Source organism: Symsagittifera roscoffensis, chromosome 1, assembly GCF_963678635.1.
Source record: "Symsagittifera roscoffensis chromosome 1, txSymRosc1.1, whole genome shotgun sequence".
Lineage (NCBI taxonomy): Eukaryota > Metazoa > Xenacoelomorpha > Acoela > Convolutidae > Symsagittifera > Symsagittifera roscoffensis.
This window is the reverse complement of record NC_087062.1, coordinates 1,107,337-1,128,994: the sequence shown is the minus strand read 5'-3', so window position 1 is coordinate 1,128,994 and position 21,658 is coordinate 1,107,337. Positions and strand designations below refer to the sequence as shown.

The 21,658-nt window shown below is 36.0% G+C and overlaps 1 protein-coding gene across 1 annotated transcript; it reads right to left on the bottom strand.

Annotated features, from left to right (window-relative positions):
- Positions 1–3,362: 3,362 nt before the first annotated feature.
- Positions 3,363–21,296, bottom strand: LOC134856905 (serine/threonine-protein kinase 17B-like). Its single transcript, XM_063873198.1, has 7 exons — positions 19,196–21,296; positions 18,334–18,534; positions 14,713–14,920; positions 6,347–6,473; positions 5,581–5,629; positions 4,944–5,228; positions 3,363–4,639 (listed from the first exon to the last, which is right to left on the bottom strand). The coding sequence occupies exons 1-7, from the start codon at positions 19,261–19,263 to the stop codon at positions 3,850–3,852; spliced, it is 1,728 nt and encodes a 575-aa protein (XP_063729268.1). The 5' UTR covers positions 19,264–21,296; the 3' UTR covers positions 3,363–3,849.
- Positions 21,297–21,658: the final 362 nt, after the last annotated feature.

Below are 21,658 nucleotides of genomic sequence, written 5' to 3'. Positions count from 1 at the left end.
TATTCTATTTTGAGCGATTGTGGTGAGTGTAAATTACTCAAAAGTAGTGTTTCAGTGCTAGCCTTATCCAGAAGCCTAAAATAACTGGTTTGGTAAACGTAGAATGGTCTGAATGTCTCATGTTAAGTGGAATCTAGTGAACTTCAAATTCATGAATAAGCTGCACCTGTTTTGTGCAGAAGAATTTTAATGAATACGACTGTTCGTATATCAGTACAAAGCCCTGAATGTTCATACTGCACTTCAATGCCAGCTTTAAAATTTTTAGGACGAAACATTCATGAAATGATCGAAAAAGTTATTTTTTCATTTGATAAATGGATGTGCAGTACAAAAGGTTGCTTTTAGCGTACCGTATCATAACAAAAAAAAACTGGAATGATTTAATTCGCCGCTTACACGAGTGTTAAGAGCGCCATAAATCGCCAATAATTTATGCCAAATTAGCAATTAATTTTGAGCTCCAGGCAACAAAAGTTTCAAGATTGTTTAAATTTTTCTGACCCCAAGCGCATAAATATTTCTTCGCAAATCAAAACAACAATCTAAATTTTCCGATCAGTTCTTTAGCTTACAAAATTGAAACAAACCTTCCAGATAATTGAATCTAAGAATCGAATTTTTAGCTAGACCTCCAAAACACAATAATCACTAGGTAGTTTAAAACATAATCTTGCCTTAGACATATTTCGCTCAAATTCTCTTAATTTCGATAGTTTGAGTGTTAATAGACGGAATGTTGATAAAGAGAAGAAAATCAACTCTTGATAAAGAGAAGAAAATCAACTCTTGATAAAGAGAAGAAAATCAACTCTTGAGTACTTGCAGCGACAAATTTAAGGAGTTTACTGTGAATATTGTATTTGTGAATATAGTTTACTGTGAATATTGTATAGCAAGTGTATTGTAATCAGAGACCAGGAATTTTTACGATCAGACGTTTTCAAACGTTAGATTATCCTTTTAACTACTTTATAAGCATGCATTATTTCCACGAACTTTTCGAAGTTTTGTGTTAAGTTATTGTTAAAAAGTTTCAGCTAAATCAGTTTAAGATTTGATTAAAAAGTGTGAATTTAAAACAGATGTAAAACTTGTCAGTTTGAATGACGGATTTTTTCAAAACTGAAATCATTGCGAAATATTAAATCAGTTCGAATCGAATATTATTTAATGATTTTCTTGTGGCTTAAAATAAAAACAAGTAAAAGTGAAGAATTCTTTGATACCACTAAAAATCATGCACTTGGGGAAGTGGTTTAATGTGGCTTCTATTCAGTTTGCGTGATTTTGAGAGGGGAGGGGAGTTTGATGGTACAATAAAAACGGGGCAAGAAATCATAATTGCGCGTTACGGTTGTTTTCGTCTGGAAAATCAGAATTTGTTTCAGCGTTATTTAGTTGGCTCAGTTATCAACAGTTACTTCTTGTTCTGATTATTCGGTTCAACGACAAGAACTGTTTGATGTGTTAGTTCGCTCATCTGCAACAACTGCTCGAGTCCTGGAAGCTGTTCTAAATTTTCACGTCTCAATACCGATTGGATCGGAAAATGACTAGGATGTTTTTATAATCGTTAGTTTGTCTTAGAATCTGCGCGCACGGGCACACAACCATTATGGTTAGATGTGATTCATCCTAACCAAGGTGAAATGTCTCTAAAAATGCAATGTTTGGAGTATGTATAATGTTCAGGCATCATGAAATAACATTTAGACAGGGTCTAAGTCTTTTGCCAGAGCAACCTTTTACCAGACCACAATGCAATTATTCAAGTGTGAATTAGTAGAAGATTCGAAAAACAAGCAGTTAGAACAACAAAACTTCCTCGAAAAACCGTGAAAACACTGTCCTTAACCAGACTAAACGGTGGAATCCTTCATGCGCGAAGGACCGAATGCGCGAAAATAAAAATCAATTCACCAGATTTCAGTTATCTAAAGTTTGGAAAGAAAATCAACCTTTCCAGGGACTGTAGTATTGATATGGGCCGAATATAAAACGGCAGAAATATGCAAAATTTGCAAATTGTCATTCACCGCCGGAAAATTGGGACAAATTTTACATTTCAAGAGTTCCGTAGTAAAAAAATCAAAATATTGCTACATATAATTCATTTTAACTGAATGGCAATTGTTTGTTTTTAAAAATTGACTTTCGGCTAATTTTGTCTTCGGTCCTTGGCACACAAATTTTTTCGCGCATTCGGTCCTTCGCGCATGAGAAAAGCCCCCGACTAAACAGCGTCATCACATCTGTCAATCAAATTTGTTTATCGAGTCTGGTAAAAGGCCTATGTTATAACTTTTCTGGTAAAAGGTGGGTCTGGTAAAAACGTCGGTCCCTATTTGGGTGCATACCCACGGAGCCGCATTCCCGGATAGCCGAAAAAACTAAATACCTCCGATTTTATTTAAATTAAATCAGAAAATTTTGAGACGCATTCTGATTGGACAAAATGCGCAGCCTGTTATAGCTAACAAAATTCCGAACTTTTTAAAGAGATTTGATTGGTTAATACTTTTGCTCTCATTGAATTAATTAATAGCAAAAGTCCGACTACTACAGGGATTTGACCCCCTCAACAACCAAAGAGTCCCTCTTTGGTATGTTTTATGATATCCATTTTCGGCCGAGAAACCCTAAAATTTTTCAGTATATGCTAATTTTAAAGGGGAGCACGCGCTGAAAAACGGAAATTTTTGGTCAAAATTTTTTCAAAAAATCCCAAAAACGGGGGGGGGGGCATGGTGGGGGTAAATGTGGGTAGTCAGAGGAAGTAATTGGGAGGGGGAAGGGAATGGGAAGGAAGAATTATCGGACTAAGTGTGTGTGTGGGGGGGGGGGGGATGGGTAGAGAAAGGGTACCGAAACAAAGGGTAGAGAAAGGGTAATGAAAACAATGAAAACAAGGTTTTTAAGTAAGTTTGTAGAATCTCTTTCACCCCTATGGTACCTAGTAACGAATCTCTCCCCCCTCTTGGGAAATGGGTAAGGGGGCAGAAGGGAGGTAATTGCTAAGTAGACCCAAAATTTCAGCTATCCGGGAAATTAAGAAATGGGTAAGGGGGCAGAAGGGAGGTAATTGCTAAGTAGACCCAAAATTTCAGCTATCCGGGAACGAACTTATTTTTCGGCTATCCGGGAACGAATTTATTTTTCGGCTATCCAAGAACAAATTTATTTTTCGGCTATCCGGGTATTCGGCTCCGTGACACGCCACCCCTATTTGGACAAGTTAAGCACTATTTGCATCTTTCCTGAGGTAGACTTGATTTTTAATTTTTAATCTAATCAGAAACTCATTCTCACATTTTGTTTCCTTTTAATTTCTCAAATTTGCTCAAAAAGTTTTTGAGACTTTAAAACTGAATTTTAAAACTAAAAGCGATAATTTTTCATTATTTAACCCTATAAAAGGGTTGCGTTGGTGATGGTTGTTGATAGATAGCACATAGATCATAGCACTCTTATGGTTGCAACTAGCTTGCCGGCAAGCTACGCACTTCGCAGGGGCAGAATCGAAAAGTTTTCTGAATCAGGGTAAATGTACTGCTTTATGAGATAAACTTTTGGATAGATTCAAGAAAAAACATTTTTTTTTAATTTCGGCAAATTTTAAGTCCGCCATTGTTACTATCCTCGACAAAACAACAGCACAATCGAAATTTCGAAAAATTCACATAGTAAATGGTAAGAAAACTGCAATCAATCTAGATTAATTTAGAGGTAAAATTGCTCAGAGGCAATACACACCATAACAATGCATAAATTAATTGGGAAAGGTTTTATTTAGTCTATGGTAATTTGAATCAACATCACAATTGTTACAAGAACAGTTGGGCTTTTTCATTTGGAAGAATAAATTCTCCTTCTGCTTCTGAAGGACAGGCGTCTAAAGTCTGTCAGTCTAGACCCTGTCCCTTTCTCAGCCTCGTCGGCCATGCTCTGTTCGGTCTTTTCGCAACCCTTGCTTCTCTTGTTTTCTAGACAGGACATCGCTTCAGTCGCATGTTTCTGCGTTGGACTCACTCGACACTGTTCCTCGTCGCTTAAGCCGATCGCCGAATCCGAGCTACTAGACTGCTCTTCGGTTCCTCCACTCACTCGGCAAGTCCTCCGAGAGAGACTCTTGTGGCACTTTTGAGACTGATCAGAAGACGCACATGTTGCAAGCATCAATTGTCGGCAATATGAACATCGGCTAATTGCATCTGCGGAAAGCGAACACGGCATACTGGTGTTTTGCCACGTGTTATTTGAGTCTTGTGCGCTATTTTCATCTCTAATCTCACCTTTCAACGGTTTTTCCATGTTTTCTTTGTTTTTGGTAGAAATTTGTGAAGGCCTAACATTGTCATTTTTCTGGGTTTGAATAGGACTTACATCCGGATATAGTTCTTTTCCGGTTGAGATGATGCTTCTGGAACCCGTTAGTGCTTGTGATGGTGATGACGCTGATAAATTATGAAACTGTGAGGCTTGATTATCTTCATTGCCCTTAGTTGTTTCCGAAGAAGTGTTGTCTTCTTTTGAGTCTGAGTATTGTGGCGATGTTTCCTTCTGGTGATTTTGTGATAGTTGTGGTCCATCTTGAAGCCATGGATGATTTAAAAGGGCCGCAATTGAAGGTCTTTGTCTAGAACAGAAATTATACTTTTCGAAGCTTCAGAAATAGCTAATTTGACAATAAATGAATTTACAGAACCATATTGATTGCCTCAAACAATGAAGATAATGCACAAAAAAAACACATTTTTTTTGGATAACTTAATTATGAAATATCATGATTTCGCGAGTCTCATACTCAACTGAATTGGCGGCGTTTTTCTAGTAAATATTTTTAAAAAAATATGATTATTTAAACTTAACTGACTGCCTTTTAATTTTTAACTGACTGCCTTTTAAGTTTTTATAGCAGTTTTGTAGTTATTTGTACTAACTTGGGCTGTTTCTTGAAGATGGAAGAGATGAATAGCTTCGCTTGGGGCGAGACGAGGTCAAATGGGTCCGAGGGAAAGTAATATCTCACGAGGCAGATGTTCGTGGAAGTGTCCAGCTCAGAGGAGTCCGAAGTCACGTTCGCAGAGTCCGAGTCCTCCGAGGAGTTTCCTCCTCCTGATTCGGATGAGTTGTTGTTATTGTTGTTGTTGTCCGAGTCTGGGTCGGGATGGGGCGCGAAGGGACTGAGACCACTGAGCATTATGTAGCACACGACGCCCACACTCCTGATAGAGACAGCATGAGAAAAGTTATAATGTGAGCATTTACAAACATTTTTATAGATGTTGTTAAATAATTTTTACACAATCATCTTCAAATTGTTTTCATTATAAATAGACTTTATGGCAAGTTATAAAACCCTAGTTGGTTTCAATTCATCGCTCTTATTTAGACTTTTTTGAGCTAGATCGTTTAACTTAACGGTTTCGAGCAAGAACTTGAAACTTTTGATAAACTTTGAATATTTAATATTTCATTTTGATGCTAAGGATTAATCCGTTTTGGTACTTCAGAAAGTAATTATTTCATTTCATATTAGCCGCAATAGCATCAATTTTCAAACAAGTTTGAGCTTACCAGATATCTGTGGCAGTGCTCACTGGGTCGAAGTTGACCAACTCTGGCGCTGAAACAATCCAGTCATAAGTTAATCCACCAATCTTCATTCAATTAACTCTACCTATTCAATGATGCTACTCCAAATTTTAGGCCAAACAAATAGAACTACGGCATATAAACAAACCACTATGATGTTTTCAGATGCTTATCTGAACTGATCTTGTTGGGGGGGGGGGGGGAATTGAGGAGCTGATGAACTGATTTAGTCCCTCAGGGATTCATCCCCTGACCACTCAAAGAACCTCTGCTTTGTAAATGTAAATTTTTACGAAATCTACTTCTGAATTCTACTTTGGAAGGTAGCTCCGACGCCAGCTTACAGTATTTTTAGGAGGTGCGCTGAAAAAAGAACCCAAACCTTCAAGAATTTCTCAGAACGTCATTTTTGGTCTGATTTCAAAAAATTTGTCTACAGCGTACAAAAATTGGGCAAAGGTAAAACAGTTCTTCAGATTGTTTTGGAACAACTCAAAAAATGAGTTTTGTCCGAAACAACGAGTATTTATTAAAGTGATCAATTATCAAAAACGAAGCAATATCTCGATTCATCATCTGCACATTTTGAATGATGTTATAATTTTCAATGATCATTCTATAAAAAAAAACAGATCAATAGTCGCGATAGGAATTAAAAATGGCACCAAGTTATATCATGAAGAAGCGTCATCCTATGATGCAAAATACTTGCAAGAATTGATACTTATTGTCTTGTCTTTTGGCTGACCTTGGTAGTCTGGAGTGCCCTGGAACACCCTCTGTTGTCCGGAGGTGTCCACTGGCCGACTGAGTCCGAAGTCCCCCAGCAACAGATCGCCCCTCGGGTAGGCCTCACTCAGAAGCATGTTCTGTGGCTAAACCAAACACAGTATTCCCAACAACATTGCTCCGCATAGTCCGGCTGGTTTGTTCATTTTCAAACAAATCCAGACATAACTAAACCAGCGAGGTGATAACCGATCGGAAGTTAGATTATTTGAAATATGTATGCTTGATTTTGTAACTGTTACGCAATATTCACATAGAATTGTTAAATTACTCCGTATTATTGGCTGGTTTGCATGTCAGCTGGATCATTCCTCAGTTGGTGTAGATACTGTTTTTCTGACTCCCGCAGAAAGCGTGGAATAATTCAAAATTTTTACTCATTTTTACTAATTTGCCCTGATATACTAGCAGTCTTGTTACTATTTTGGCCAATTTGTGATAATTGACGCGCGATATTCATAACACGCATAAGCTCTCTAAATCAATTGGAAAATATCTGCTATAATGAGTTGATAATTTCTAAAATCACGTTAAAACAGTAGAATTAGATAAGAAGCTCACTCACTCTTTACTCGCCCAATTTTTGGTGTTTCCAAATGTAAATTAGACCAAATCAAGTCTGAAGGGGACCAATATGATATTATACTTTCTCCTTACGAGTTTTCGTTGAGGTACTCAAAAGCGGGAAGGAGAAATCTCTTTGGATAATTTTAATTGATCATGAATTCGATCATAAAATCGATCAGAAATCCAATTTTAGGTGCAAGGAAAAATCAAGTGTGGTATCTGGTAAATTTTTGTTGTTCATGATGTGGATTTCAAAAATTGAAAACTGTCGTAGCGTCGAGCCAAACTGGTCTGAATTTTTATAATTTTTCTGTCATTCAGACTATACTCAACAAAAAATTGCTGAAATTCATTTTTCATTAATTGCGGGAATTACTTAATTTTATTTTAAATTTAAGGTAAAAAAGGTTTATTAAATATTTTACTTAAAAGCATGTTTTATGCGGGTCAATTCTGATAAATTGATAACTTTTTTTTAAAGTTACTAATTTTCAATGAATCTTTTTCTCTTTTTCTTTTTTATGTTCATTGACCACTATGGTCATAAGTTTGGTGCTACTTGCAAAGGAACCGAACCGCCTTCCTTTCTTTTTTGAGTTTTTTTTCGAAGCCATCAATATGTTTATAAGACCCCTGAAAATAGTGGCTATTTCGGTCAAAATTGTGTGAAGAACAACTCAGCGCCACTGGCACATATACGCCTTCCTTTGTTCGAAATACGAGGCCAAAACAACTTGTGAAAGTTAACAATTCAGACATAATTCTCCGATCAGACAAATCCTCTTGCAACTTTCACTAAACATCGAGAAAACTTAGTAATTGGGTAACTGGTTAGCAGAAATGCTTGGGTTTCTGGGAAGAGACAAGCCCAATCTGTGAACAGGTATTATTTCAGGTTAAAAACGAGGTTTGTTCAGCAGATAGAAAACACGATCAGAGATAACATGTTTGGCAAATGAGTGACAGGATGTCTGCAGACTTTTGGCCCTAATTTGATCGCATGGCTTTCCCAACAAACTCATGAATGGAATTCCTTGCTGCGAATTTTAGACTTCATGGCCAAACAAAACATGCATTTTGGATACATTTTTATTTTGTTGACTTTCAGAGCTCCAAAATGACAACTGACATATAGCAGCCTCTGAAATAAAAATGACCGGTCATGTAAACACACAAAACAGCATAAACAGACTTGGTTTAGAGTTGAGTTTGTTTAAAAATGACACGCTAATTTGTAAACTGTTCTCGTGGTATCTTTGGAGCACGAAGTATCATATCTCCTTTCCCAAAACTCATTAACTGGGTTTATAACTCGGCAAGGGCTCTAGATTACTGACAGGCTAGTGAACTGGTCACGTGGCCACTTTTTGCAATTCCAATTGTGCAAAATCTCTTTTTGGAACTTAATTGGAGAGGATCTTAGTGGCCCACAACCTAGAATCCAATTTTGATAAACATAAATAACGCGGTCTAAAGTTTTCAATTGACGTACTACTATGTCTTATCTAACTCGAAGCAGCGGGAAATTTCGCTGTTCATGCTGAAAGTTCACCCTGAATAATTGGTGGTTTTAACGACATACAACAGGCGTCAAACAAATCGAACGGTTTTTCTAAACTTGTTACCTCGAGGCGAGCAGTAAATCGGTCCAATAAACTTATTGGCACTTTATTTATCAATTTCATTAGTTAGTAGGTCAAGTTCTAACACTTAGAGGAAGTTGTTTTTACTTGTGGGCCTGTGAAATGAAAAAACGTACATATTCTCTGACCGAAAAGCCAAGCAAGTCGAAGGGCAGTCGAAACATTCATCATAGCTTCGCCCGAATAAGAGCAGCATGTCTTGTTTTCCCATAACGTCATTCAATACTTGATATCAATATATTATTGTTTCGACTTTCGATACGAAAGTAACGGAATATTTGTGCTCGGGGTGGGTTTTTTTTTTCTTCAGACAAATTTCGAATTTTTAACTAGACATTTTTGACGAATTTTTTTTATATCATTCAAAAGGTATTGTTGTCCTGAGTTTAAATTTGAAATTTTTTGTAAAGTTATGAAGGTTTAAAGATTGCCATTTTGACCAATTTGGGACAATTAACGCGCGATATAAATCGCGTCATTAACGCGTAAGCGTAGATTTAACCCGTTCTAGAAATGGTTCCAAAATGGTTGTAATAAGCTGCTTGTTTGCCATAATTGATTTGTTACAATGAACGAAATCTATCTTTTTGTGTTTTATATGACGTGTGGGGGATGATTTTCAAAAAAAATTTCAAAAACAAATTTTCGTTTTATTTTATTTCATTTAATTTTTTGATGTTTTTACTTCTGCTGCATAAACCTGAAAAGGCAGTCGGAACAATCAGGGCTTCGCTCTGATACGAGCAGTCTTGTTTGTCGTTTTTCATATTGCTTTAATTCGATATCGTTGTTACGACCATTTGCAAAAACTTCGGTATATGAAAAAAATGAAACATGCAAACTGAAATGATAATTAAATAGTCGTTGAGTAAGTGGATGCTTAACTAAAAAAAGATAACCGGTGGTTGTGCCAGCAGCACCGAACATTCCGGCCATAATCTTAAGAAACACATAAAACGCTTTTTCAAACATTTTTTTTTTCAAATTGCAAAGATAGTTCTCATTTCACATATTCACAGAGAGTTTTCATTTCAAAGATGGCGCTAAAAAAGCTTAGAAAAAGTGAGTTAAATAAACATAAACTAAAAAACTTGTTGGCAAATGTGTTCCCCACTCAAGGACTCAAAGTAACATATGTCAAATCTACTAACATATAGAGATCAATTTTTCAGTCCAATTCAATTTGGAAAGAAATCTGAGCTGAATAATTTCGTCGTATTTGTTTTATGCTCCAATTGATTACCACAAATTGGCACTTTTCAAACCAAAATTTTACGGCAAAGTTATCGCAGGTGGAAAATTTTCACGAGTCAAGCTCAAAGATAATTTTCAGGTAGCAAAAAGGCTTCCGTCAAAGAAGATTCATTGAAAATACAAAATCGGTCCGAATAAAGTGTATGAATTTTGATAAAATTCTTCTTCTTTTGCCTAAAACTTTTGAGGAGAATTTTTTAACTATCTAAGGAGTACTCATAACTTGAACACAGATTTAGAAAGAAGTTTGCCATTTTGGACAATTGGGGACAATTAGAGCTCGATATATTTCGTTCTGGTAACGCTTGAGAGGCTAATTGATCCAGATGATCAATCGTACTAACTAACTTTTTTTAAGCAAGCTATTTGGAACCATTATATGATGCAAGACGCTAATTACATCAGTTGTAATTTGCAATGCATGTGAAGAATAAATTTTCAAAAATAAATTCCCGAAAAATTGAATTAAATTTTTCTATTGTAACATTTTTTTTCCATATACGAGCAGTCTTGTTGATAGGAAAAAGGCACATAAGTTATAGATATACATAGAAATTTTCCATGGTTCTCCTTCCGCTCACCATCAATATCAAATACAATTGATATAAGTTGCATCTTTCAGGGTATTTACTCAAATATTTATTGTTCCGATTTTCGAGGAAAGTTCAAAGTTTTTATGCTTGGGGTGGGTTTGTTTCTTCAGTCAATTTTCGCCTTCTTTGTTAGAGCAGTTTTGGCAGAAAATTTTTAGATCATATGGAAGATACTGTTGTCTCGAGCTCAAGTTCAGAAAAATTGACCTGTGATTTTTGAAAATTACATAGGTTTGAAAACTGCGAATTTGGCGAAGCTGTGATAATAAATGCCCACAATAATGCGTATTTATAACACGCGTTGAGGCCAGTGATTAAGTCTTATTAGACATTAACCACAGTTAGACATTAAAAACAGACTTTGTATAACATAGCGTACGGGGTGATAAATTGAAGAAAAAAATGAAAGAAACTTTTTGTTGCTGTTTTTTCATTATTTCGTCAATTATTGAAGCAAAAAAATTTTGTTATCGGCCTTTAATTGCAGTCGGAACAATCAAGGCTTGGCCTTGATACATGAGCACTCTTGTTGTTACGACTTTCGTAACGAAGGTTTGTGCTTGGGGTGGGTATTTTTTCTTATATTTCACCAGTGATCATTTTTGTAAAGTTAAGGGGGTTTAGAGGTGGCCGTTTTGGCCAATTTGGGACAATTAACGCGCGATATATTGCGCGCAATTAAAGCGTAAGCGGCGAGTTAATCTGTCTTAGAACTCGCTCCAAATTGGTTGAAGAAAGCTTTTTATTTATTACCTTTCACTTTTCATGTTATTACTGCTTCAGAGACCTTAAGAGGCAGTCGGAACATTCAGGGCTTCGCCCTTATACGAGCAGTATTGTTTTAATTTCAATTGATTTTGAGTGCATATCAGGGCGTATTTTTTTAATGCGTAGCGCAAGCGGCAATTCAATCCGTTGACAGAAATCATTGGAAATTGAATTGTGCGAACAAAATGGTCAAAATAAAGCCTAGTAGATAAGACTACTGTCACATTTTTCTTAACATCGCAAGGGAAAATTTCTTGAAACGATCGAAAATGATTCAATTTTTGACGTTATTTTTTCATTTTAGACCCTGATTAGTAACAAACAATCAAGACCTTTAAACCTTGTTTTTGGTAACTTGAGGGTCTTTAGTTTATTGGGGAGCTATAGGAGAAAGAGCATAATATTTTTGACAATTTATCATTTTTTTGCTAAAAGTTTATCAGATACCCTACAAGACAATCGGAAGTTTTTCCCTGATCCGTGCAGACTCGTTTCAAATCGACCGGAAATGGGTTATTTGTTTGTCTTTTGGCTCTCATAAATGCCTATTAAGTTCAGTGTTTGAAACCAACTTGTCTTTTTGTAGTTTACCAAAACTTCAAACAGAACCAGATTCACAAACGATCTATAACTTGATTGAAAAACAATCCTAATCCAAGGCTTAAGATTAATGGGATCCAAGTTCCAAATTAAACGCTTACAGGAGGCACTAAAACAGAGCCGAAAACAGCAGCGCCGAAAACAGAATGTTATGGTCAACTAAACAAAAGTCTAACTTTACTGCTGTCTGGCTTAATCGAATAACTAACAAGTTAACGAGTTCAACGTGTGCTGAAAGGCGAAAGGTGGAATTACCGATTTTAATTGATGCCACATGCTAACACAATCAAAAACAACAAAACCGCAAAAAAGGACGTCACAAATTTTTGAACGCAAACAGTTGCTTTTGAACGCAAACTTTACTCTCAGTTATTTCCGAAAGAACCGAGTGTTGAGGCAACAGTTCACGCAAAAGCGAGCAGTTCAAGAATTGAATCCATTGTTTTCCAATCTTTGCATCAATTTTTGCCACTGTTGAACATTTTTTCCTGTTCGGCATTGTAGTAATTTGGCATAGATGAACAACCCCCCCCCCCTCTGCTAGCACTCGACTAGCCAATTTTCACCATTGCGAAAAATGTTTATAAATTCGTCAGAAGATTCCCACTTATCTAAGACTAGCCGATAAACTGAGAATTGTTTGCTTCTTGCATATATTCTAATAAAAGCAGTAAAACAATAAACAATAAATCGCAGCTTAACCTTTGGCACAAATATTTGGCCCAACTTCTGAGGCTATTCTACCTGAACTTCAATGAGGCGAAATTGCCATACGATTACAGCCAGCAATAAAAATGTTTTGATAGTTAAACTTGTTTATCTCCGAAAGCGTGCTTTTATATAGTCCATTTAACCTCATTGATGCATGAAAGACTGCATCCAGGACATTTTATTTGCGGACAAAATTTCTCGAAAAACAAACAGTCTTTCCCTTTTGGTACAGGAAATTTTCGGAGGAAAGTTGCATTTCAAATTTCTGTTTGACAGTCCCCTCGTTTTCGATCTGAGACGCAAGTCTCATAGTTACAATCAAAATTAAATTGCAACAATCTGGGCAAAAAGTCGGTTTTCTTGGCTTTTCAAATTTTCGCAACTTTCTGCAAGGATTTTGGAGATTTAGAATTTGAATTTTAGGTTTCATTTCGAGCTCGGCTCAATTTTCGAAATCTGGACACAAGTCGCGGACCTTGACTCGAAGAAATTTGAACACAAGTAATATTTATCATACAATTTTCTTGCATGGAAAGTTGCTACTCATGAAAGTTTCATGTAAAGAAAAAAGCGTATCATAAAAATTTCACACAAATTTTTGTGTGTATGAAAATGTTTGACTGGAAATTTTTGTTGTGACTATAGCAAATGAGGAGGAACTTTGTATTCGAGTTTGTTTTAGTTTTTTCTTACAAAATCAAATATCACGAATAACCATCGGAATGGGTCATTACATCTTTTGAGTTTTTTCATAACTATTCGAGGAAAAATGTTATCAATTATGCACTTTTCACTAATTTACTACGCGTTCATATAGTTACTTGAACACACCACGCACTATAAGCCACACCAATTTGAAAAACAAAATGGAAAACAAAAATTGTAGTTTTTATGAATATGGACGGAGCAATCAGTGCTATTTGCCAACATTGGGCTATCTTGTTGTTTCGACCATTGAAAATGAGCCAGAAAATTGTATTTCGGCTCGTTTTAGTTTTTTTTCACTTTTTTCTTACAAAAACAGGTGCCACAAAAAAATCATCGGAGTGGGTCAAAATATATATCAAAGTAAAGGCCTTTCAGTTGCTGCATGAACGTTAAAATTGTTTCAATGAGTTGTTCGTGCTGAAAAAAAGTGGTTTAAATGTTTTGAGTTTTAGCTCGTGTTCGAGAAAAAAAATGATCGAGTAACGTTCTTTATATGAAATTTGAATTTTATTTTCGGCTTTTAGGCACAAAAACCTAATTTTCCTCAAGAGAAAACTAGTTTTGGAAGTTTCAATTAGCGCTTTTTCGACAATAAATGTTTCAAAAAAAACATGCACAAAATTAGAAAAAATAATCGCAAGGTTTATCTTATTTTTGTTTTTCATTCAATTTTTGAAGAACAATTTTGTCGCTTATGCCTAGTTCACTAACTTTCTACGCGTTTGTATAGTTCTCTAAATACAACGCGCACTATAAACCATTTGAAAAAAGTTTAGAAAATTATGGTCTTTTCATGAAGTGGTCGAAAGATTAGGTGCTACTTGCACAGCAACCGGCTTTTTGTTCCGACTTTCGATACGAAAGTAACGGAAAATTTGTGCTCGGGGTGGGTATTTTTCTTCACACAAATTTCGACTTTTTAACAAGCCATGGACGGAATTTTTTCTATCATACACAAGCTATTGTTGCCTGAGTTTAAATTTGAAAAGACATTTTACCTGTGATCATTTTTCGTAAAGCTATGGGGGTTTAAAGATTGCCATTTTGGCCAATTTGGGACAATGAACGCGCGATATATTTTGCGCTTTTAACGCGTAAGCGTAGATTTAATCCGTCTTTATCGTTCCAAATTGCTTGAAGGAAGCTTATTTGCCATAATGGATTTGTTACTGGAAGCAAAAATTATCACTTTGTACTTTATGTGGCGTTTGGGGGGATGATTTTCACAAAAAAACCTCTTATTTTTACAAAAAAGCTTCATTTTATTTTCTTTTTTTTTACATTTAATTTTTCATGTTATTACTGCTTCATAGACCTTAAAAGGCAGTCGGAACATTCAGGGCTTCGTCCTGATACGAGCAGTCTTGTTGAGATATGGAAATTATGTGATGAAAATTGTTGGTCAACCAGGGTTGATGGCTGGCTGACTTTAACCGAATCTGAGCTCCAGTTGAGCTTAATTGACTGCCTGACTGACTGACCTTAATGTCCAAGTGGAGGATGTTGTGCGAGTGTAGAAACTGGAGAGCTTCCAGCAGCTGCACAGTGTATCTTATGACGTCATTCTCCGAGAACACCTGTTGATCATCTTCCTCTAATCCCCTAACGGGGCTGCCACCATCGCATTCTGTCCCATCAGGTTCAAGGTCACTTCCAACACAATAGGGGTACATTTCGCCCCCACGTGCACTAAAAACAAACAAACAAGATAATTTTGATATCCTTGACACTTCCGAAGTGCTTTTTTTGTTTAGTCGAAGTGTCAGACAGCTTTTAAAAGAATACATACCAAAACTTTAATCAGCTGAAAGGCGAAAATTAGCGCCAAAAATGCAACGATTTTTGAAAGAAGTTACCAAATAGTTTCGAAAAAAAACCGTTTTTATGTCAATGCCTATTCAATATTTATTTTGTTCATTGTAGCACAATGAAGAACGTCGAGTTACTTAAACAATGATAGAGACAGATATTTTTATATTTTTCCTTGTGAAGAAATTGTTTTCTCAAAGTTCTCGTCGAAAACGAATCTTAGCAAATTGTCCGCCTGCAATTTGTTTGTGCTTTTTGTTGTTTGTGACAAATAATTGTGTTTTTTCTAAACTTGTTTCAAATAATGTACATTTTTGGCTATGAATGTGAGTGTTTCACAGTTGAGAAAACATTGGGGTTTTAATTGTTAATTTAAAATTTACGATTTAGGTCTTGAAATGGCGCATTAAGTTTAATCGCTGTTTCTTTTTTAAGAATTTAAGATCAAAATCAGCAGACTGCGATAAGAACACGTTTCTTAGCTGATTTTAGGCTGTTTCAAAGAGGCTTTCTCGGGCATTGATGTTAATCGCGAAGCACTGCAGAATCATTTGAAACGGAAACTTCGACTTCAAAAGTGTTTACAGTTAAGACTCATATAGCCACTTTGTTTGTTTACACAAAACAGCACCAAGTCTAACTTATCCGAACTGAACTGAATTCCAAACTTGAATGAATTCGTCAATTGAAACTGTCCCGCGGCTAGAGGTACTCTGAAAGAGCCCAAGGCGGATGGTTGTTCAATTTCCTACCATCTGTTTCCAATCGCGCCATATGACTTTATGACCATTTAAGGTTTGTTCTCCGCTTGAATACAGAGAAAAATAGTCTAACTTTTATTTTCTGAAAGAGATAAAAATTTAACAATACATTAAATCTAACTAGCTATAATGCAGGCGAAGGGAAGAAATTAAGTAGAATTTTAAGTGAGATACAATTCTCATTAAAACTTTCAGATGGTTTTAGCAGTAGCGTGTCAACTTGTTGTACAGGTGTATTCTTCACCCCCAATGGTTGCTATTGACCGCTTAAACTGTTATTTAGGCCAAAACAAAGTTTACGAGAAAATCACATGTTGAAACTTCTTGTCAACTTCTTAGAAATTGAAGATTTTTGTGAGAATTACGTTTTCACAGATATTTTTGAACTTCAACAAGACTGCTGGTATATCAGGGCAAAGCCCTGAGTATTCCGACTGTCCCTTACTTATTTCATATCGAATAGTTTTGGGAAAAAATTTTGAAAAACTATGCATTTTGGACATATCAAAGAGTACAATTTTGAGTCGTACGAAATTAATACGACCACCAATTAGCCAGCCTCAGTTCAATTTGAAACGATGAAACGATTTTGTTGTGCGATATAATTCGCCACGCATAAATAATTCGCGTTACGCTCTCAGCATTATGATTAAACTCTTCAAAGCGCGCATAATTTAGTCCAGAACATGGCAAATTTGGCAAATTTTCAAACCACCAGAACTTTACAAAAACTAATCGGAGGTAAAATATCTTTTTACATTTGAACTCAGAAAGTTAATACCGTCAATGGGGTTTTAAAAAAATTTGTCAAAAACTATTATTTCGATCGGCGAAAATAGACTACATAAAAAAAACCACACCGAGCATAAATATTCCGTTTTCTTCAAAAGTCGGAACAATAAAAGGAGAGTCACTGAAAATAAAGTACCAACTAGGAATTGGTATGGCTACAAAGGTGTAGCGACTAATTAAGCCATGTTTCAGCAAAACTATCATACAAAAACAACAGGACTGCTGAATGTTCCGACTGCCTTTTACGGTCTATGAGCAGTAATAACATGTAAAATTAAATGTAAAAAAAATAATTGAAAAATAATTGAGATTTTTTTGTGAAAATTATCTTTCCACATGCCATCCATATAAGGTACAAAGTGATAAATTTTACTCCTTTCAACAAATCGATTATGGCAAATAAGCTTCCATCAACCAATTTCGAACGAGTTCTAAGACGGAATAAATCTCCGCTTACGCGTTAATAGCGCGAAATATATCGCGCGTTAATTATCCCAAATTTTCCAAAATGACAACTTTTAAACCCCCATAACTTTACGAAAAGTGATCACAGGTGAAATATCCTTTCAAATTTAAGCTCAGAACAGCAATACGTTGTGAATGATATTTAAAAAATTCCGCCAAAAATGGCTAGTAAAAAATTCGAAATTTGTCTGAAGAAAAAAAAAACCCACCCGAGCACAAATACTCCGTTACTTTTGTATCGAATGTCGGAACAATAAGGATAGCCAGTTGCTGTGTAGGTAGCACAGAAGGTTCCGACCACAATAACAAAAAAGCTTCTTTTCTTACAAATGTGTCGTGTTTTGTGTTTTTGTCCTTGAAGTGATGACAAGATTTGAACAATGAAAGCCTAGAAGTTAGGCATATTCAATAAACATTGTGAATCAGCTACTAAATTTAACAAAGATTTTTAAATAGAGCTTAAAACATATTTGTTGGATAATTATAAAATTTTCATTGCCAAGAAAGAAGGCGCCAAATTTTACGGCTTAAGTAAAAGCTTACTCTTCTTTTATAAGCCTTTGAAATTGGACAAAAAATCAAAAGTTTCGAACCTTTTTTTCGTGATACTATGACAAGTAGTCGAAATTTTTTGTAATTTGGTTCGAATCACAACTGCAGGGGCTTCATTGTGATATCACTCTATGTATTCCAGTGATTATTTGTGATACCTGATTTTGGGTGGGAACAAATTTTCAGCGTTTAGAATAGCAACATTTGGTTCATAGTTTTTCGCACAAGTCTGAGTAGCGTGATCCAATCACGTCTACGAACAGGTAAAATCTAATTTGGGTGTGTTCTTCTTGACCAAATGTATTGACCAAAAAAACACCGTTTTTTGACCACTTAAGTTGCTCAAGTTCATCGATATTGCCTACAAGCTGGCATTTACTATGAATAGCTTCTGGGTACGTGGGTTCTATTGTTGTTCCAATCATTAAAATAGGCTCTTTTTTCCACAAGAAACTTTTGTCCACAAAATCAGGTACCATGAATAAATCGTTAAATGGAACGAGTGATTTATCATATTCAAGTCCATTTGATTGAAATTTGAATGACATAAAAAAATTTCCGAAAAGTTTTCTCATCTTCGGGTAAAAAGCGGTTAAAACTTTCGATGTTTGATAGAATTAAACTTTTTAACGTGGTCGGAACTTTCTGTGCTACTTGCACAGCAACCGGCTATCTGTTTGCAATTGTTGAGAGTCGTTTTGAAGTGAGTGTGTGATGACTAACTACTGCATGACGATGACCACTTCAGCCTGGCAGTGGTAGACGCCCTCGAGGGTGGGGAATCTGGGGTGGGGCGAACAGACTGTGTGGGTGTGGATCTCCTGTTTGAAGTGCTTCTGGGATCTGCGCTTGTTCTGGAACTTGCCACAGAACTCTTCCCCGTCTCTCTTTCTTCTCACAACTCGCACTTTGGCAAATCGACCTCTGAAATGAAGACAAGTCTTGCATTACAGTTCTCTTCATGTGGTTCATTAAGTGTTGAGTTTGGCTGAGAAGAAGCAGTTGTTATTGAGAACGAAACAGTTATGAAATTCTTGAATAAGGTTTTGTTTAGATTATAGACTGCCTCATAAAACATAGTTGTTTGCTTCCCACTTTCATATTTCGCAGTTTTGATAAATAGTTGACGAATAACAAATAAATTGTTAAAAGATCCAGAATAGTTTTTATGAAGGGATGTTTCAGCTATCGAACCATTTTACAAAACGAACTAGAACAGAATATTTTCTGAAACGTTCCATAATTTACTGAGAGGCAGATGCAAGGCGGAGTCCATTGCTCTCCTTTCCTTATATGGTTTCGACCCTCAGTTGTCCACACTGCCTAATCTTTGACACTTTACATCCATTTTTAGCCTAACAACTTCCAATTCGCCTTGAACTCCCAACTCCAAATGAAACAAATTCAAGATAGTGTACGCCGAAAAACATAAACTTTTGATCAAACTACCCGAAATGGCAGATTTTTGCAAACTTTCTCGACATTTTTTCGCAAATAAAGGCTTTTAGGTAGTTCGCTTTTATCCTATATCCTTCCAACACCTGGCGAATACGCCTCCTAGACACGCCCCTGGACATATACTCACTTTCCTATTTCTGGTCCGACGTCGAAAAAGTCTTCCAACTTCCCTCTAAATTCCACTTCCTTGTCCATAGTTTGGTTCCTCCGATTTCTTCCAGATAACTTGCAAATGAATTATAATTCAGAAAAAGCTTAATGTCGAAATTAAGGCAATAAAGAATTCAGGCTCAACAGGTGTTCTGAAAAATAACTGAAATGAGCAAAGTTGAATCAATTAGCAAAGTTGACTTCTGCTGCACTTCAAAAACTATTCAAACTTGGCACAGCTGAAAGGTGTTTTATGTGTGATGATAAAAGTGCAAAGCTGATCCGAATATCCGTAAGAACTAACTGAGAATCACAGATGAGAATTAAGACAGAGGGCAAAATGGACACTCTCTCTTTCTCTGTTCAGTTAATGAGTAAAATCAAACAGTTGAGCTCTATTGTTCAAGTTAGGATTCGAATTAGGGTTGCCAACTGACTATGTTTATAAATGATGATCAAAATGAGGTCACGCTGAGATGTCGCCGGTTTGTTTGTTTGCCGATTGGTACCTTTTAACCTTTAGCTTTCCCTGTCCATTACTTCTTATGGTAAGAATGGGCAGACAAACAGTTTTTTCAAGTTTTTTTTTCAAGAAAGTATGAAACTTTTCGCATTAATATCTTGTATCTATCTTAATAATGTCAGCAATATCGTGTCTAATTCAGCAATAGCTTTTGCAAAAAATCCTGAATAATAATTTTCAAACTGTGCGAGATATATTGGCAATGTCGATCAATGTCCGTTCTCTGGAACACAATTAAAGTGGTTGAAAAAATGTAACTTCCAGAGAAATTTGTGTTGAAATGAGCAGAAAGTAGGCTGAGTCGACTTGAAGGGAGTCTGAAGGTGAAATAAAGTGGCAAGTACTAACGCAATTAAATAAGCAATGACTTTTGGAAATTACGAGGAATCCGATTTTTCCCAGAAAGTAAGACGCTGATTTATTGATTTGAATAGGGTCTCCGGTGGGATTAGTGGGTATGAACTGCAAATATGGGAATGTGACCAGAAAGGCATTCACTTTCCACAATATTCTGAGCAAATTGGTTACTTGCAAAGGGGTTTTATCTAACCAGGAACCATAAATAATTGGAACCACAGTCAAGAGCTTCGAGATTAGAGTAATGTTGGAGCTCCACTGGCTAATCCTTTTCTCCGCAACTGACCAATAACAGACTAAGTCATTAATCAACACAGGGCTGTCAGGGCATAGAAATGGGTATAATGGGTAAAAAGTAGGTAAGGAATAAAACTTTATTACGATTGTCAATAAATAGGGAATTTAGATCCAAGTTCTCCAAATCGACTTCACCGAATGACTATTAAAAGTGAAAACCAAATCTGAAAATTATTCGAAATGACTCTTTGAATTGGTAAAAACAATGTCTAGACGTACACTCTGCGGTTTGTGAGAAGCATACGTGAACAAATTCAAACTCCTTCTGGACAAAAACAAACACTAGAAACAATTGGCACGTTCACAAGCCGATAAAAATGTAAAGCCAGCCAAAACCAGATTGAATTGGTGCTGAATGGTATTTGGTGTTTAAACAATCAACAGTCTAAGAACTTATGGACGTCACAACAAATCTTAGTAAGGTGGTAGGGACACTTTCCAAATATGGTCAGAGTCACAGGCGCATATAGGCAGAGCAAACATACGAAAATTATTTTTTCGTTTCTGTTTCTGCAAACACTCAAAATGAAGTGGTGGTTTGCACGGTTAAGAAAAAAAGTTAAATAAGCATAGAATGTACTAAAATTATTGAATTTAAGTTGCCACATTTTTTGATTTCGTTAAGTGTCTTTAAGATCCGGTGGAACAATGCATACCAATAGTTTTCTTATGGTCACATTCGGTTGAAGCTACATGACTAATTATTTTAAACTGGCCACATTTAACTGTTTCAATTTATATGTAACTTTCTTTTAAGCTGATGAAGGCAATTTCAAACATGTTTCACAACTGAAATGCTAAGTTTATTCACGCCGGGATAGTAGGTGCAATTTTTAATACGATTAATTTGAGTACCAACTCTTGTCATGGTGAACTTTGTAAATAAGAACAATTGAGCCGTTTTTAGCTAACAGACGAGAAGTGAAGTGAAAACATAAGAGAAGAAACAAGACGAAACGTATGAAGAAATAAGTTGTATAGAGGGGAGGGGTGAGCGACCGGCGAGACAAGACCGATAGTGGCGATCATTCACTTATTCAGCACTACCAACACCTCCTTACAAGCACACTCTTGTGTCACATAGTGCATTAACGAAAGGACAGTTAACTCCTAAACTAGAGGGTAAAAGATATTTTAATTTCTAAATACCGATAACAAAAAAAAGGCATTATTGTGCAGTGGAAAATTATTTGAGTATCTAGCTAACAATCCCCAAACAGCTATGGTATCTACTCAAGAATCTCAACCCCTATAAATAAAAGC